The sequence below is a fragment of the Pan paniscus genome, chromosome 23 (assembly GCF_029289425.2).
Source record: "Pan paniscus chromosome 23, NHGRI_mPanPan1-v2.0_pri, whole genome shotgun sequence".
Taxonomy (NCBI): domain Eukaryota; kingdom Metazoa; phylum Chordata; class Mammalia; order Primates; family Hominidae; genus Pan; species Pan paniscus.
In genome coordinates, this window is record NC_085927.1 from 34,829,728 (window position 1) to 34,848,347 (window position 18,620).

The 18,620-nt window shown below is 48.3% G+C and overlaps 1 protein-coding gene across 1 annotated transcript; it reads right to left on the reverse strand.

Moving 5' to 3' along the window:
- Nucleotides 1-5,188: 5,188 nt before the first annotated feature.
- On the reverse strand, nucleotides 5,189-17,560 carry LHFPL7 (LHFPL tetraspan subfamily member 7). The gene is made up of 3 exons (XM_055105725.2): nucleotides 9,834-17,560; nucleotides 8,725-8,863; nucleotides 5,189-5,553 (listed from the first exon to the last, which is right to left on the reverse strand). Exons 1-3 carry the CDS (start codon nucleotides 10,032-10,034, stop codon nucleotides 5,291-5,293), a joined length of 603 nt encoding a protein of 200 aa, XP_054961700.1. The 5' UTR covers nucleotides 10,035-17,560; the 3' UTR covers nucleotides 5,189-5,290.
- Nucleotides 17,561-18,620: the final 1,060 nt, after the last annotated feature.

Sequence of the window (18,620 nt, forward strand, 5' to 3'; positions counted from 1 at the left end):
TTGAAGACATGCTAGTACCCCATGAGCCTTTCTTCTTGGAGGATTCAAAGGGGAGTTGAAACAAGAATGACTTTCTCTGCCGAGTGCGGTGGCTCACGCCTGTAAATCCCAACACTTTGGGAGGCTGAGGCAGGCAGATCACCAGGTCAGGAGATCGAGACCATCCTGGTCAACATGGTGAAACCCTGTCTCTACTAAAAATACAAAAATTAGTCAGATGTGGTGGGTGGGGGGCGCCTGTAATCCCAGCTACTCAGGAGGTTGAAGCAGGAGAATTGCTTGGGCAGAGGTTGCAGTGAACTGAGATCATGCCACTGCACTCCAGCCTGGCGACAGAGCGAGACTCTGTCTCAAAAAAAAAAAAAAAAAAGAATGACTTTCTCACCATACCAACTAAAATCATGTCATATAGCTCTGTCCACATATTCGGGGAACAATAATGTAGGATCCCAGATCTGGTACTATGGCTGTGTGGCCTTGGGCAAGTGCCTTTACCTCTGTGAACCCAGAAAATCTGAGGCAGGTCTCAGTTAATTTAGAAAGTTTATTTTGCCAAGGTTGAGGACATGCCTGTGACACAGACTCAGGAAGTCCTGACGACATGTGCCCAAGGTGGTCAGGGCACAGCTTGGTTTTATACATCTTAGGGAGAAATGAGACATCAATCAATATATGTAAGAAATACATTGGTTCGGTCTGGAAAGGCGAAACAACTTGAAGCAAAGACAGGAAGACTTGAAGTGGGGAAGGAGCTTACAGGTCACAGACGGGTGAGACACAAACGGTTGCATTCTTTTCAGTTTCTGATTAGCCTTTCCAAAGGTGGCGATCAGATATGCGTCTAGCTCAGTGAGCAGAGGGCTAACTTTGAATGGAATGAGAGGCATGTTTGCCCTAAGCAGTTTCCAGCTGGAGTTTTCCTTAGTGATTTGGGGTAGTTTCCTTTCACACCTCTTAGCCTCAGTTTCTACTTCTGCAAAATGGAGATAATAATGCCTCCTTTGGTTCTGGACTCAGTCTTGGCCCCTCCACCCTCATTCACTGGAACTCTCTGCCCCTCAGCATCACTGAGGATGGGGGTGGGAACCCATTTGTCCTGAGTTCCCATCGTCTACCTTTCTTAGGTTCTCAGGTGAGACTTTGACACTTAAGAGAATGCAGCTGTAGGAGGAGAACTCCAGAAAGGGTGAGCCTTGGACCCTCCTGGGCTATGTCTTAGAGAAACTCCGAAATTCAGTATGATGAGGCCGTCAGTTCTTGGCAGGAGCATCATCTACACTGACACTGCAGTCTGCATCTGATTCTGCTGTCAGGAAAGGGCTCCCAGCTCCCCATCTTTTTGGCTTCCAAGCCACTGTGCATATTGAGAGCTTGAGCCCAGGACAGGTATAAACTCTAGAGGAGCACAATTTGACACTTTTTGAAGTGCCAGCTTGCCAGTCCATTTCTAAGTCAACTCCAGCAGAATTCAAATGACCAACGGGATTGTGGAGACTTTCCATTACATAAGGATGTGGTACAGGGACGCTCCAATGTCTTCCTGGCTTTCTTTTTTCAAATTTGTGGGCACAGTAATTTCCAGGCTTTGTAGGTGCAGGACTCCTTGCAAACAATGGATGCCTCTTGTTTTGATGAAGAGAAAATTGCAGCACTCCCTCTATTGCCAAATAAAGACAGAGTCTCTCTGTAACTGATTCTGCTTTACCGGCTGGAGAATCATTCCCTTTGGCTTTGCTGAAACAGTTCAAAGAGAAAATTAAGAAACTCGGGGGCCATAGTGAGGTTATTACAGAGAAGAGGCAGCATGTTTCAAGCACCAGTAGGTGCTGTGCAGACTGAGTTTGAGCTTCTACTTGCTGGCTTCCACTTGCCCCTCCTTGTACTGGGATCTGCCCGAGGCTTAAGGCATCTACCCATATGAGACAGGTTTGCACTGAAGTGCTTCTGATAACACTTGAAATGAACCACTGGTCTTCAGTCCATTTGAACCCCTTGGGGTATCTTCCTAGATTTGCTATTACTTTTTTTCTATTGTTCTGTTTTAAAAAGCTGTCAAGTTGTTCTTATTGTTCGTACTGAAAGATAAATAACAAGCTGTGTTCTCTGTGATCTATGTGTCTTCAGAACAGTGGAATCACTCCTGGGGGTTGTTCATGTATATTCTTGGGTGGATGTTTGAAGCCAAAAGAGTTTGATTATGAGGAGCTGGATGGATGGGGACAGAGGAAACAAATCCAGGTGTTATTTTGAATCTATCACAGAGTCTGACAGACCTGGGTTCAAATCCCAGCTCTGCCACTGATCGGCTGTGTGGCCTTGGGCAAGTAATTTTACCTCTCTGAGCCTTGATTTTCACTTCTGTGAAATTGGGATAAGAAAGACTCCCTTAAAGAGAGAACTGGCCATTGAGTTTCTGCCTGCTCAGCATCCTTCCCTCCTTCTGGTACCAGCACTCCCTCAACTTTGGGGAACTATAACAGTGGCCTTCTAGTGAGACTCCTGACATGGCCCTCCCTGCCCAGGGGTGAGCACATGACCCATTGCAGGCCGATCAGACCCCTTCCCTGGGATTTATATATACCAAGAGAGGAAAGAGAAGTTCACTCTTTCCTCTGGGGCAGCTATGCTAGGAGATGCCAGCCTAGAGCTGCCTATGACCATGTCTTCTGCAGATAGGAGTCAAGTATGGCTGGGTCCAGATGTTCAGATGAAGTTCTTAGAGCTCCACCTCTCTCCATCTCGTGCTTCTATTCTCCTCCATGCTGGCTTCCACAGAGCCCATGCCCAACTCTGAATCAATCATTCTGACCAGGCTTGATTTGCCAGAAGGGCTCATTTATCCATCTTAAAGCCCAAGGTGGCCACAGAGTGGCTGTGGGTCATTTCTTTTTTTTTTTTGAGACGGAGTCTCACTGTGTCACCAGGCTGGATGGAGTACAGTGGCACAATCTCGGCTCACTGCAACCTCTGCCTCCAAGGTTCAAGCAATTCTCCTGCCTCAGCCTCCCAAGTAGCTGGGACTACAGGTATGCACCACCTCCCCCAGCTAATTTTTGTATTTTTAGTGGAGATGGAGTTTCACCATGTCGGTCAGGTTGGTCTCGATCTCTTGACCTCATGACCCACCCACCTCGGCCTCCCAAAGTGCTGGGATTACAGGCGTGAGCCACGGCGCCTGGCCAACTGTGGGTCATTTTTTATAGGAAGATTAGGGTACTGCTCCCGAAGAAGAGCAATGTATCAACACAGGAGAAATCAACAGATTGGTTCCTGGCCGAGCAAGCAGCATGTGCCAAGCTGTAGAGGTGGGAATGTTCTGGGACCAAACTGAGGGTCAGGCTGCTGTTTCTCATGGCCCAATAGCGAGATGCAGATGAACTGGGGAGAAAGAAAGTTTTCTATTTCCGTAACCAGTTACAGGGAGAAGGTCTGGAAATTATTGCCAGACCAATTCAAAATTACAAAGTTTTCCAGAGCTTATATATTCTAAGTTATATGTCTACATGTAAGTGTGCACTCATCTGAAGACGTAAGTGGACCGGGCACGGTGGCTCATGCCTGGAATCCCAGCAGTTTGGGAGCCTGTGATGAGTGGATCGCCTGAGGTCAGGGGCTCGAGACCAGCCTGGCCAACACGGTGAAACCCCACCCCTACTAAAAATACAAAAAAATTAGCTGGGTGTGGTGGCACATGCCTGTAATCTCAGCTAATCGGGAGGTTGAGGCAGGAGAATCGCTTGAACCCAGGAGGCGGAGGTTGCAGTGAGCTGAAATCACGCCATTGGACTCCAGCCTGGGCAACAAGAGCAAAACTCCATCTCAAAATTAATTAATTAATTAATTAACTTATTTTAATCTATAACTAAGGTCTGAGTCTTGAAGACCTTCCTCTGGAGCCTCAGTAAATTTACTAATCTAAATGGGTCCAAGTAATGAGATGATTACCCTTATCTTGTCTCCTGCTAAATCACGGGGATTTGGGGGGTTCCTTCAGACCTCTAATAAAGTTGTTTGTGGAGACCTGGGGAGTTTCTTCAGACCCCCAGTAAAACTTGTTTAATCCTAAAATGGGTAGTGTTAAGAATTCCTTTGTTATTTTGTCATGCTTTGAGGCCCAGGAAAGGCCTAGGCAAAACTCTTGGTGAGCTTTTGTTACATTCCAGCCTTTGTATAAGGGCACTGGCTTTTAACATTAAACTTAAGCACTCGGTCAGTGCTGAAACAGTTGTCATGGAGGCCTGCAATTGGTGAGTCCTGGCGTGCCACAGGAATAGGACTTCTGTGGGCTTTGAAGTTTACTGTGGCTAGAAGGAGAGGCACAGGGGTTGGGTGGGTGACAAGAGCCTGAAGAGAGAGGTTGGAAATGGATTCTAAAGGGTCCCAGGTAACAGTGTAGTTTCCACATCAATGGGATTATTTGCATAAGGGGTGAGAAAGGTCCTTAACTCCTTCTCCCCACCCCAACATTGGCTCAATTTTTTTTTTTTTTTTTTGTCTTTTTTGAGACAGAGTCTCCCTGTGTCTCCCAGGTGGGAGTGCAGCGGTGTGATCTCAGCTCACTGCAACCTCCGCCTCCCGTGTTCAAGCAATTCTCCTGCCTCAGCCTCCTGAGTAGCTGGGACTACAGGCATGCACCACCACGCCCAGCTAATTTTTGTATTTTTAGTAGAGATGGGGTTTCACCATATTGGCCAGAGTGGTCTCGAACTCCCGACCTTATGATCCACCCATCTCAGCCTCCCAAAGTGCTGGGATTACAAGTGTGAGCCACCGCTCCCAGCCTATTGGCTCAAAATCTTATACATAATAGGCAGTCACTAAATATTTGATGAGAAAATAAATAATTTTCAAATTATCTAAAACAAGGAAGAATTATAAAAAGAGAAGGGAGAGAGAATATGCGCATGCCAATTAAACAATTTAGTTTTCGAGTGACAACCATGAACTCAGAATTAGCCTGGGCAGTTTTCATAAAGATGTTGACTTCTCAGCACAGTCCTTGAGGTAAGGATTGTAATAATAGTAGCCAATGTTTATTGAACGCTATGTGCCAGACATGGTGCAAAGTGCTTTATTTACATAGAGTATCTCCAGTGAATTCTCAGAACAACCTTATGAGGTAGGTATGATTTCAACTTTCATTTTCCAGAAGAAAAAACTGTTCCAGAGAGGTAAAGTGGCTTGCCTGAAGTCACACAGCAAGAAGGAGCAGAGATGGGATTTGAAGTTGGCTACATGATGATTTCATAAAACTCTGGAGTGTGCCCTTTGTGCTACTCCCAGGAGATTTTTATTTGTTCATTTCTGGCACAAAGATGATTCTCTCGGTGGCACTGGAGAAGATGATGGTCCTCCCTTGGACCTTGGTTGTGTGGGGCCAGCTGATGATGGGCAGGAGGCTGGCCAGGACTGCATTGAGGATAGCAGTCATGTAACCCCAACCCAGCCGGCACTTCCCACCATAATACATGGAGGAGGCTTCGCACACTTCCTTGACGAATGGGGAGGCAAGGCCGATTGGGAAAATCAGCAGACCCACAATCATGGCAGTAGCTGGAGATAGCAGGAAGGAAAGACAATGTGTTGGCCAAGGGGTACCTCACTAACTTTCCATCCCACGACTCATCCACCCTTTATCCACCCGTCCATCTATCCACCCACTCATTCATTCATTTGCTTATTTATTGGCTCATCTCTCCTTTTGTCTACCCACTCATTCAACTACGCTTCCAACTATCTGTCCCTTCACTAACCCATCCATTCAAACATACTCTTACCCACTTATTTTCTCTATCCTTCTATCTACATATCCATTCACACATCCATCCTTCTGTCCATCTTCCTACTTAACCACCTGCCTGCCACCCATCCATCTGCCCACCCATCATCCACCCTCATCTTCCATTCATCCATCCAGTATACCCATTTTCCTTATCCATCCACTAAAATATCCACCCATTCATTCATTGTTCATCCATCCACTTACCAACCCACTCATTTATGCAATTCCCTAACCCACCCATCCATCCATTCACTTATTTATTGGCTCATGTCTCCTTTTATCCACCTACTCACTCACTCAACTACACTTCCACCCTTCTGTCCATCTGCTCATCCATCCACTCAGCCATGTTCATCTCCACTTATTCTCTCCATCCCTCTGTCCACCTATTTATTCACTCATCCATTCATCTGTCCATCTGCCTACTTAGCCACTTGCCTCCCACCAATCCATCCATCCACCCATCTCTCATCCTACATCCATCCAACTATATTCCATTCTATCCATTTTTCCTATCCTTGCATCCATCCATTCATCCATCCACCAGTCCATCCATCCATCTATCCACTCATCCATCTACCAATGTATCCATCTATTCATCCATCAGTTCATCCATCCACTTATCAACACATTCATTCATCCATTCACCAGCTCACCCATGCAATCACGTGTTCATTCATCAAAACTGTTAGAGGTGCTGCAGTGGGCATTAATGATACTAATGAAATGACTGGACACCTTCTTGCTTCCAAGGCACTCAACAGAAATCAGAAGACCCCCTGGCCTCCCTTGCTGCTCTCCAGCCACCCTTGTCTACTTTCAGTTCCCTGCACATGCCTTGCTCCCTTGTTTCCATGCCTTTGTTCTTCATGTTCCCATTACCAGAAATGCCCTTGTACTCTTGGCTAACTTCTACTCATCCTTCCAGACTTGGCTCAGGTGGGACCTCCTCCAAGAAGCTTGCCTTAACCCATCCATGCACTGGGCCCATCCATGCACTGGGCCCATCCATGCACTGGGCCCATCCATACACTGGGCCCATCCATGCACTGGGCCCATCCATACACTGGGCCCATCCATACACTGGGCCCATCCATACACTGGGCCCATCCATGCACTGGGCCCATCCATACACTGGGCCCATCCATACACTGGGCCCATCCATACACTGGGCCCATCCATGCACTGGGCCCATCCATGCACTGGGCCCATCCATACACTGGGCCCATCCATGCACTGGGCCCATCCATACACTGGGCCCATCCATACACTGGGCCCATCCATACACTGGGCCCATCCATGCACTGGGCCCATCCATACACTGGGCCCATCCATGCACTGGGCCCATCCATACACTGGGCCCATCCATACACTGGGCCCATCCATGCACTGGGCCCATCCATACACTGGGCCCATCCATACACTGGGCCCATCCATACACTGGGCCCATCCATACACTGGGCCCATCCATGCACTGGGCCCATCCATACACTGGGCCCATCCATACACTGGGCCCATCCATACACTGGGCCCATCCATGCACTGGGCCCATCCATACACTGGGCCCATCCATACACTGGGCCCATCCATACACTGGGCCCATCCATGCACTGGGCCCATCCATGCACTGGGTCAGGTGCTTCCTGGAGTTTTTTCTAGCATCCTTTGCTCATCCCCACCATGTGAAATATCCACTGACTGATGCCCTCCAACCCCCCCCCCTCAACTAACTAGACACTGCAAGCAAGCCTAGGACAAGGATCATGTCTCCATCAATTGACTCAGCAAACGTTTATTGGGCACCCATTATGTATGAAGCACTGTGCTAGCGGCTGGTGATAACAAGGCAGACAGACATGTCCTTGTCCTCATGGAGCTGATGGTCTTTGGAGAAAGAGGGACAATAATCAAGTAGGCAGATTAGATATTTCAGGTAAGTATGTGCTATGAAAAATATAAAGCAAAGTAAGAAGATGGAGAATCTAAGGAGAGGGAAGATCCCTTAGCTAGAAGTCATGGAAGACCTCATGGAGGCAGTGATATCTGAGCAGAGCCCGTAATGAAGTGAGTAGCAAGACCTGCGAAAATCTGGGGAAAGAGGAGTCCAGCAGAGGGAACAAGCATGGTGTATATGAGCAACAGATTGCAAATCAGAATAGCCAGAGCACACTGAGCCTGGCAGAGGAAGGAAGAGATGAGGTTGGCGAGGGACTGGGGACTGGGTTAGGTGGAGCCTCATAGGCTACGGTAAGAAGTTCAGATTTTACTCCGAGTATGATGGGAAGTGATTGGAGGGTGGATAAGCCAGTTTGAGTGGCATGATCTGATGTCAGCTTAACAGGACTCGTTTGTCCAGTGTGTGGCCAAATAGACACTAAGGGGGAGCAGTGACAGCAGTGAGACCTGTGAGGTGCTTATTGCTGTAATCCAGGCAAGAGATGGTGGAGCATTAATTGAATGAGGATTGTAATGAAGACCTGGCTAGTATATTCAAAAGCTATGTATAAATTACAGAAAAGTGACCCTTCTCAAGAGATGCAGTCTTGCAGGTTCACAGTTTAGCAAGTGAAGTATGGACTAGATTTCAGCATCTTCTCAGTTCTCAGCTGGGCATGCTTGCACAGTGCACAACATCCCCAACTGTGTATGGTGGCCCTGGTAAGGATGACATGAAGTGGATGGATGAGAGAGAAACAAAGGGGGACAGATTATTAGGACTGGGTCAGCTAAGAGCAGTAATGGGTGACACTAAGGATGCCATCTCTCCCTCCCCCTGATTTCTGGCTTGCCAAAGGACCAGGAATAGTCAACAATCCTAGGGTTTATCTCTGAGGTCTGACCCGACAGGCCAGGCTCTGCTCACAGACTTCATTCATTCATTCATTCATTCATTCCATAAACATGTCTAGAGCACTGACTATGTGCCTGTGCATTGGATTTACCTGCCACTGCCTGCACCCCTGGCATTGGAACACTGCTTCTCCTTGGGCACAGCCCTTTGGGGGCCACAGCCCAAGACAGGAGGAAAATTGCATTGAAGGCCAACAGGAGCCAGCCTCCGAGGAGCATCACAGCTGAGACCTGCAGGGAAGAGACAGAAGGAAGGGTGTTGGCTGGGACAGGGGCAGGTGGATGCTCCCCTGCTCATTGACCAGCTTCTGAGTCCTCGCAGCATGTGGTTTGTGCTATTATGATCTCCATTTTACATAAAAAGAAACTGTCCAAGAAAATAAATTTTCCAATAAAAGTCCAAGAAACTGAAGTCATTTGCCTCAGAACACATGGGTAATTAAGTGGTAGAGCCAGAATGAAGATCCACATTGACTGACCAGCATATAGTACCTTTATTAAGCACTTGCTACATGCCCGGATCATCAGGAGAGGCACCTGGTAGCTGCTGTTACATCACCCTTATAACAATCAATTTTGAAGGCTGTATATTCTTCCTTAGAGGTGCTGGACTAGGAGTCCTTTCCCATTCTCCCCATTGTTGATTTTGGCAATGTGCATCATATCAGGGACTTTAACACCTTAGCTTTCATTTTTAAACCTAGCAGTGTTTAGAGGGTGGCCAGGTAAGAGCATGCAGGTTGTATACTGCACAACTCTCAGAGACACATTGGGGGCCATCATAGATTTGCAAACTGATTACAGTGACTTTCCAGCAGATGGCAGTAGAGCATCCTAAAGAAGGGGCACCTTTTCCTAATTTGCACGAAGGTGCTATATTGGCTGGCAGCTGCCTTTGGAATCATCCTGCATGTTTGTTAAATTATCAGTAGCCGGACCCCACTCCACGCCTACGGAGACAGGGGCTCCGGGTGGAGCACAGAACTTGGCATTTTTGCAAAGCTGCACAGGTGTTTCTGAAGGGCTGTCAGGTTGAAGAACTTCTATGCTCAGTTCTAAGGAGAGTAATGGCAAATTCGAAGCCACTGGGACACTCAGGCAGTGAGGAAAGCCTCCTCGAATTCCGCTCAGCCAGCTTTCCTGCCTTAATGAGTTTAAACGAGCCCCTGAAGACCCAGTGACTTGGTGAGCCAGCTCTCACCTTCCAGGCAAAGTCAGGAATATCCTCCAGGGAACTGAAGGTCACGCAGCTCTGGTTCCAACTGTTGCCCTGAGGCCAGGAGCAGTAGGTGAGGATGCCAAAGGAGAAGGTCGGGGTCTGGAACCAGGCAGGGGAGATGAGGCTGAAGGCTGAGGTGCAGGTCAGAGAGAGCCCCAGAGCTACCCACACACTGCTCGACATTAGGCAGTATCGCTGACCTAGGGGTCAACAGGGAAGATTACTAATGGAGACTGCAGGGACAAGGAGAGAAAGGGGCTGGCCCAGGTGCTCCCTAGCCAGGGATCTGGTGTTATGATCAGACCCCAGATCATCAGCCCCCCTTGAGCCTGGAGATGCAAATGGGAGGTACTAATAACTGTGGTCTGGTAGTGGGGGTTACTTTGCCCTAGCAAATTCTAGAAGTACAACCCCCAAGTCCTAGAATAAATGTTAGCCCTTAAAGACCTTTGAACATTTGCCCCTCCACCTTCTGCATGGCACATCATCCTCACTGGTCCATGCAGGGCTCTTCTCATATTCCGTGCATACTTTCATTTGTTCATTTGTTCGTTCGTTCTTTCATTTATCGCTTTTTTTTTTTTTTTTTTTGAGACAGATTCTTGCTCTGTCGCCCAGGCTGGAGTGCAGTGGCGCGATCTCGGCTCACTGCAAGCTCCGCCTCCCGGGGTCACGCCATTCTCCTGCCTCAGCCTCCGGAGTAGCTGGGACTACAGGCGCCCGCTACCACGCCCGGCTAATTTTTTGTATTTTTAGTAGAGACAGGGTTCCACCGTGTTAGCCAGGATGGTCTCGATCTCCTGACCTTGTGATCCGCCTGCCTCGGCCTCCCAAAGTGCTGGGATTACAGGCGTGAGCCACCGCGCACGGCCTATTTATCCATTCTTAAATGGAGCCTCCTCTGTTCTAAAGGGCTGCTTCTACCCAGTCGGGGCACCTTTTAAAAATTCACACACATAGCCCGGCGCGGTGGCTCACGCCTGTAATCCCAGCACTTTGGGAGGCCGAGGCGGGCGGATCACGAGGTCAGGAGATCGAGAACATCCTGGCTAACACGGTGAAACTCCGTCTCTACTAAAAATACAAAAAAAAAATTAGCCGGGCGCGGTGACGGGTGCCTGTAGTCCCAGCTACTCGGGAGGCTGAGGCAGGAGAATGGCGTGAACCCGGGAGGCGGAGCTTGCAGTGAGCCGAGATCGCGCCACTGCACTCCAGCCTGGGCGACAGAGCGAGACTCCGTCTCAAAAAAAAAAAATAATAATAATAATAATTCACACACATATGCCCGCCCTTCCTTCCGTCCTTCCTTCCTTCCTTCCCTCCTTCCTTCTCTCTCCCTCCCTCCTTCCCTCCTTCCCTTCTTTCTTTCCTTCCTTCCTTCCTTGCTTCCTTCCTTCCCTCCCTCCCTCCTTCCTTCCCTCTCTTTCTTTCTTTCAGAGAAAAAAGGTTGGAGTGCAGTGCATGATCATAGCTCACTGCCACCTCAAACTCCTGGGTTCAAGCGATCCTCCCACCTGCTGAGTAGCTGGGACTACTGGGGCAGCTAATTTTTATTTATTTTTATTTTTTTGCAGAGACGTTCCATCACATGTGGCTAATTAGAAACCTTTTTTCTTTTCTGTGGAAACAAGGTCTCCCTATATTGGCCAGGCTGGCCTCAAGCAACACAGATGCTGTTTATAGCAGCCATTTTGGTTTTTTTTATTTTAATTATTTAATGTATGTCATTTTGTGTGGAGTTAGGTTTGCAAAATTGGTGCGGTGCTGTATGCGTGCATTTCTCATTGCTGCAGATGGTATTATCTTTTTTTTTTTTGAAACAGAGTCTTGCTGTGTGTCGGCCAGGCTGGAATGCAGTGGTGCCATGTCGGCTCATTGCAACCTCTGCCTCCCAGATTCAAACAGTTCCCCTGCCTCAGCCTCCCGAGTAGCTGGGACTACAGGCACATGCCACCACACCTGGCTAATTTTTGTATTTTTAGTAGAGATGGGGTTTCACCATGTTGGCCAGGCTAGCATTACGTATTGCATTCTGCGTCTTACTTTTGGACTGAAACACCATGGATGTCTTGGTTTGGGTTCCCTTGAAGCAGATCCCAAGGGCCTCACCTCCCAATATCATCACCTTGGGGGTTAGGGTTTCAACATATAAATTTTGGGTGGACACAAATATTCAGTCCATAGCAAGACTCTAGTGAGAATCTGTGAATGTGGTTTGATTTTGCGTATATTTGTTTTTTTTTTTTTTTGGCATGATACTGCTTTTCCAATGGAAATTCAAATTTTTTTGTTTGTTTGTTTGTTCATTGGTTTTGTTTTGAGACGGAGTCTTGCTCTGTCTCCAGGCTGGAGTACAGTGGCGCGATCTCAGCTCACGTAACCTCCGACTCCCTGGTTCAAGCGATTCTCCTGCCTCAGCCTGAGTAGCTGGGATTACAGGCACAAGCCATCACGCCCAGCTAATTTTTGTATTTTCAGTAGAGATGGGGTTTCACCATGTTGGCCAGGATGGTCTCCATCTCCTGACCTCGTGATCCGCATGCCTCGGACTCCTAAAGTGCTGGGATTACAGGCGTGAGCCACTGCACCTGGCCGAAATTCAAATGTATTTTATTTATTTATTTATTTATTTATTTATTGAGATGGAGTCTCACTCTGTCACCCAGGCTGGAGTGCAGTGGCGCGATCTCCATTCACTGCAAGCTCTGCTTCCCGGGTTCATGCCGTTCTCCTGCCTCAGCCTCCCGAGTAGCTGGGACATAGGCGCCCGCCACCATGCCCGGCTAATTTTTTGTATTTTTAGTAGAGACGGGGTTTCACCCTGTTAGCCAGGATGGTCTCGATCTCCTGACCTTGTGATCCACCCGCCTCGGCCTCCCAAAGTGCTGGGATTACAGGTGTGAGCCACCACGCCCGGCCTCAAATGTATTTTAATATAAAAGTAAGTCAATGTAGAGTCAAGTCTTACTTTAATAATAGTCATGGTTTCACGGCATGGCTGAGGCTGGAAGGTGATTTGCTAACAAATAGCCAATCCTGCCACTGATGGCCAGAAAGGAAGCCCAGAAGGGTGAGCCTACCCAAGGGCACTCAAGGTCAAAAGCAGCTGAGCTGCCAACCAGGCCAAGGGCACCTAGCCAGCTTTGCCAGGCACCTGCGGCACAACCTTGGGTTTCACTTTGGCCATCTAAGCCCAGCCACCCACTAAACATGGCAGGAATTCTAGGGTTAGAGGCCAACAAACCACTCCACCATATCCCTGGTGCGGGACCTGGGGCAAGTGGCTCTAGGCCCATTGCTCTAGGCCTCAGTTTCTCCATCTGTACAAGAAGATTATGAATCCCTTAGTCTGGACTAGGGGCAGACAGTGTTGGGATCAGTCAAAGGGCAGGGTGATAAGATGGAAAAAGGCAGAGAAGCCCAGATCCTCCCCTTCCCATCTATAGGAGTTTGGGGAGATGGCCTCACCTCTCTGGAAAATGGGAGTGAGGGTTGTTGTGAAGCTTCAAGGGGATAAAGTGTGTGTGTGTGTGTGTGTGTGTGTGTGTGTGTGTGTGTGTGTTGCTGGGGGAGGGGCAGAGATAAACCTGGGCAGGTATATCTGGGTCAAGTTGCACGGGCTTTTTACCCCAAGATGAGAAAAACCTCGTGGCTGCTCGCCAGCAAGTGAAATATCCTCCCTTGAGTGAGAGGGGACAGTATTTTTATGGGGTTTTTTTGGTGGTGGTGGTGGTGTTTTCCCTACACCAAAATCAGCCTCTCCTTTGGGTTGGCAAGATCGTGAGGGGTGTAATTCCAGCCAGGAAGCCTGGGAGAGCTGAATCCACCTAGGCCGATGATTGTGCCTCTCTCTGGCTGCGCCAGTGGCTGTCCAGGCGTTTCTCACCTTGAAAGGAGTTTTGTTCTCCAGATAATGCTCAATGTCACCTGGGAAAATCACGTCAACCGTCCAGGTGCCCAGAAACCTAAATGAGGCATTATAACCCGAAACCACATCCGGCCAGGCTGCAATTGGCTGGAATCCACCTAAGGAGAGCTTGAAAGGGACTGGATATTTTCTCCTCTGGCTCAGTGCTTAACTTTTAATAGCAGTCAACAACTTCTGGGCACTCACCAGGCTTCGGTCTAAGCACTTGCATAGGTAAGCACTTGTTACCTATAAGCCTTATGGCCACCTGATGCGATAGATACTATTATAGATACTATTATCACTGTTCCCATTTTACAGATGACAAAACTGAGGCTCAGGAAGCAAGCCATAGAACTGAGACTCATACTTTGGGAATCAGGCTCGGGTTCTGGGCCCTAAGCCCAAAGTGATATTAAGGATTTAATTTAAAGGCCAACGAACCCAACGGCTTACTAGAGCTGCCCAAGGTTAGGGCATGGTCAGCTCTCATGCCTGCCCTGCCCAGGGGACAGGGATGATTCCAGAGAAGCCATACAAAGGCAGAATCTCAGGAGGAGAAATGGGACTGGGAGTTTAGAGGTGGCTGCTAGGGACTTGATATGTCAAGCCAAGTCTCTTTCTTCTTCTGGCTTCTATGTCTTTCTCTGTAAATTGGAGGGGTTGATCAATCATTCATTCAACTTTAATGTGCCCAGCTCAACGTGATCTCTTAACCCCCTACCCCCAGGATACAGTGGTGAACAGAACGTAGTCCCCACCTTCAAGGAGCTTAGAGTTTTGCAGGCAAGACAGACCAACAAAATATAGCAATATGTCCATGTGCTCACTCATTCAACAAATATTTATTGGGTGTCTACAATGTTCCAGGAACTGTTCTAGGTCCTGGAGGATTCAGCAGTGAGGAAAATAGAAAAAGTCCCTCCTTATGGAACTTAGACTCTGGAGGGAGAGAGAGAGAGAGGGAGGAAATAAGCAAGTCAATATGTAATATGTTAGATGTCAATAAGTGCCCTAGAGAAAAATGAAGCGTTGGAGAGAGATAGCAAGTGATTGGGTAATTGGGGGATAGTCATGGAAAGCCCCATGAGAAGGTGACCTTTGAGCTGAGCCTGAAGAAGGTGATGGAGGGAGCCACGTGGAGAGGTGTCAGAGGAATATTCCAAGCAGAGTGGGGAGCAGGTGCAAAGGCCCTGAGGGGAGTGTGCCCTTGGCACATTTGAAGATGCAAAGAGGCCCATGTGACTAGAAGTAATGAGGGTAGGAAAGAGCGGTGGGCCTTGTAGCAGAGATAAGGTCTTGCTCTGTTGCCCAGGCTGGAGTGCAGTGGTACAATCACAGCTCACTGCAGTCTCAACCTCCTGGGGCTCAAGCAATCCTCCCACCTCAGCCTCCCAAGTAGCTGGGGCTACAGGCATGCACCACCATGCCTGGCTATTTATTTATTTATTTATTTATTTATTTATTTTGGTAGAGATGAGGTCTCTCTATGTTGCCCAGACTGGTCTTTTTTTGTTTTGTTTTGTTTTTGTTTTTGAGACCGAGTCTTGCTGTGTCGCCAGGCTGGAGTACAATGGCGCGATCTCGGCTCACCCCAACCTCTGCCTCTCGGGTTCAAGCAATTCTCCTGCCTCAGCCTCCTGAGTAGCTGGGACTATAGGTGCGCACCACCACGCCCAGCTAATTTTTATATTTTTAGTAGAGACGGGGTTTCACCATGTTGGCTAGGCTGGTGTCGATCTCTTGACCTCGTGATCTGCCCGCCTTGGCCTCCCAAAGTGCTGGGATTACAGGTGTGAGCCACCTCGCCTGGCCGCCTAGGCTGGTCTTGAACTCCTGGCTTCAAGAGATCCTCCTGCTTTAGTCTCCCAAAGTTTGGGGATTATAGGCATGAGCCACCGTGCCTAGCCTGGCTTTTCACTTGTGAGTGTGGTAGGGAGTCTGTGGCTGGTCTTTAGCAGGGGTATGACATGAACCATCCTAGGTTTTCAAAAGACCACTCTGGCTCCTGGGTGGAGAACAGGCAGAAGGGAAGCAGAGGGAGAAGCCTTCAGAAGATGACTCGTCAGTCAGACAAGAGACAAAGGTGGATGTGGATGGACGTGGAGGTGGGGTTAGGGGAGGAGGACAAACAGTGGTCAGATTCTGGATTGATTTTGAAGGGCAAAGGTCAAGCTGATCAGATTTGCTAATAGAATAGGCCTGGGGTGTGAGGGAAGGTGAAGAGGCAAGGATGCCTCTAGGGCTTTTGACCTGGGACGGAGAACCTGCAGAAGGAACATGTTTACTAGGGCAGCTGGAGGTGTCTGAGTGTGAGGTTGTGTAAGCAAAGCTTGAGATGTGTATCTTCCCCAACCCATCAATCAATATATACAGGCATGAGTACAGACACAGCTCCACACCATGAAAAAGCCTGGGGTGACACTGGGGACAAGCACAGAGGAAGGGCACCCAGTCCAGCCTGGGGGGTGCAGGCCATGTCCAGGCTGAGATGCACAGATGGGCAAACTGGGTCTGGGAAGGACTTTTATCTCTTATCACATTCTCCCGGCTATGCAGCCAGGTAAGTCCAATTTCTGGATCTATTCCAGCATCTGTCACAGATTGGCTGTGCCACCTAGGACAAATTATGTAACGGCTCTGAGCCTCAGGTTCCCCATCTACAAAAGGAAGGTCTGTGGGACTTAACCCTTTGATGCATTCCTTTGAAGATATGATTTAAAACTATGGATGTTGGCCAGGTGTGGTGGCTCACACCTATAATCCCAGCACTTTGCAAGGCCAAGGCGGGAGGATCACGTGAGGTCAGGAGTTCGAGACCAGCCTGGCCAATATGGCAAAACCCTGTCTCTACTAAAAATACAAAACTTAGCTGGGCATGGTGGCGGGTGCCTGTAATCCCAGCTATTCGGGAGGCTGAGGCAAGAGAATCACTTGAACCCGGAAGGCGGAGGTTGCAGTGAGCCGAGATCACACCACTGCACTCCAGCCTGGGCGACAGAGCAAGACTCTGTCTCAAAAAAAGAAAAACAAAAAAACAAAACCCCAGAAAACAAAACTATGGATGTTTCCACGTGCACTCTCACATAAGCAAGCATGCACACATGAGCGCACATGCACCCACACACACACACACACACACACACACACACACAATTGTATGTCATTTCAGAGGCTCATGGGCCCCCTGAAGCCTGTAACAGCCCCTGAACATGCTTTGTGCTATCCCAGTTTCCTTCCCTCCTCACTCCTCACCTCAGGTCACTTGTCCCTCCAGACTCACCACACTTTAGGTCAAGACCCTCCAGCGTGGCCACCTCTGCTCAGGCTCCGGCTTTGGATCCACGTCTGTGACCTTATAAAATTCTCCTCTCCTTTGAAGGAAGAATTTAGCTTGTAGAACAATGCAAGGGCATGCTTGATGAACTGGTCTGAGGGTGTGTCTGTGTGTGTGTGTGTGTGTGTGTGTATGTGTGTGTGTGTGTGTGTGGTTTTTCCTCCCCACTTCCTTAAATAAATAGTTTTCACTCCAGGCTGCTGGGTGGGCTGAGCAAAGAGGGGAAAGCCATCTCCAGGTGGGGACAAGGGGAGAGTATAGTGTTTTCTGGGTAGGGCAAGGCACCAATAGGGAGCCAGCCGATGAAGTCCTCGCGCTTCCTTCATTCCTTCCATGGTCTGTTTCATGTGGCTTCTGTAGCCAGCCTAGTAAGGCATGTCTTATATTTGCTCTCCCTCCTCCCTTGACTTTAAGTCCCCTTCCCTTCACCCTTACTGAGCTGGAATTTTATCCCTAATAAAGCATTAGTACATAAAATTTGCCTTGGGCTCTGTTTTCCAGGGAGCCAGGCTGAAATACTAGCTGTGTGACCTTGGGCAACTTACTTAACCTCTCTGAGCTTCAGATCCTTCATCTGTAAAAGGTAGATAATAATAGAGCATCTCAGCGGGGCACAGTGGCTCATACTTGTAACCCTAGCACTTTGGGAGATTGATGTGGGTGAATCGCTTGAACAAGGAGTTCAAAACCAGCCTGGGCAACATGGCAAAATCCCATCTCTACAAAAACACAAAAATTAGCCAAGCATGGTAGCGCATGCCTGTAGTCCCAGCTGCTCGGGAGCCTGAGGTGGGAGGATGGCTTGAGCCCAGGAGGGCGAGGCTGTGTAGTGAGCCAAGATTGTGCTACTGCACTCCAGCCTGGACGACAGAGCGGTACTGTCTCGAAAAAAATTAAGTAATAATAATAATAGAGCACGTTTTATAGGTTGTTGTGGAGTTTAATGAGATAGCACAGGCAAAATATTTGGCTGAATAAATGATAGCCTTCATTAGTATTATTACCGTGAACCAAACGCTGGATTCCAGCATGTGAAAACATTTATGCAACATTGAACTTCATGAATATTTATTGGGTGACAACTCTGTTTCAGGTACTACGCTAGTCTCTTCCCACAAGGACCTCACAGCCTAGAAAGTGAGTGAAAAGTAATTGGGCAATTACACTACAGTGTGATCAGAACTTTAATGAGTGCGGGCACCAGCCCCAGATTCTGCAACATCTAATCAGTTTTGGTGGTTGGGGATGGCTTCTTAGAGGAACTGATGTAGAAGCTAAGATCTGAGGGACATTTAGTTGTTAACTAGATGATGGGGAGGCAGAGGGCAAAGACTTCCTGGTGGGGGTAATGGCATGGGCATAGGACTAGTGTTGAGGGAAAACATTTCAAAGAACATACTGGCTCTCACACTCAACATGCAGATAAATTTTAGGAAAAACAAAATGGATAAATATGCACCAACAAAAATGTATGAACATGGTCTTTGCAAGGGGTGTGTGGGGTGTAGAGCTATACTGTCCACAT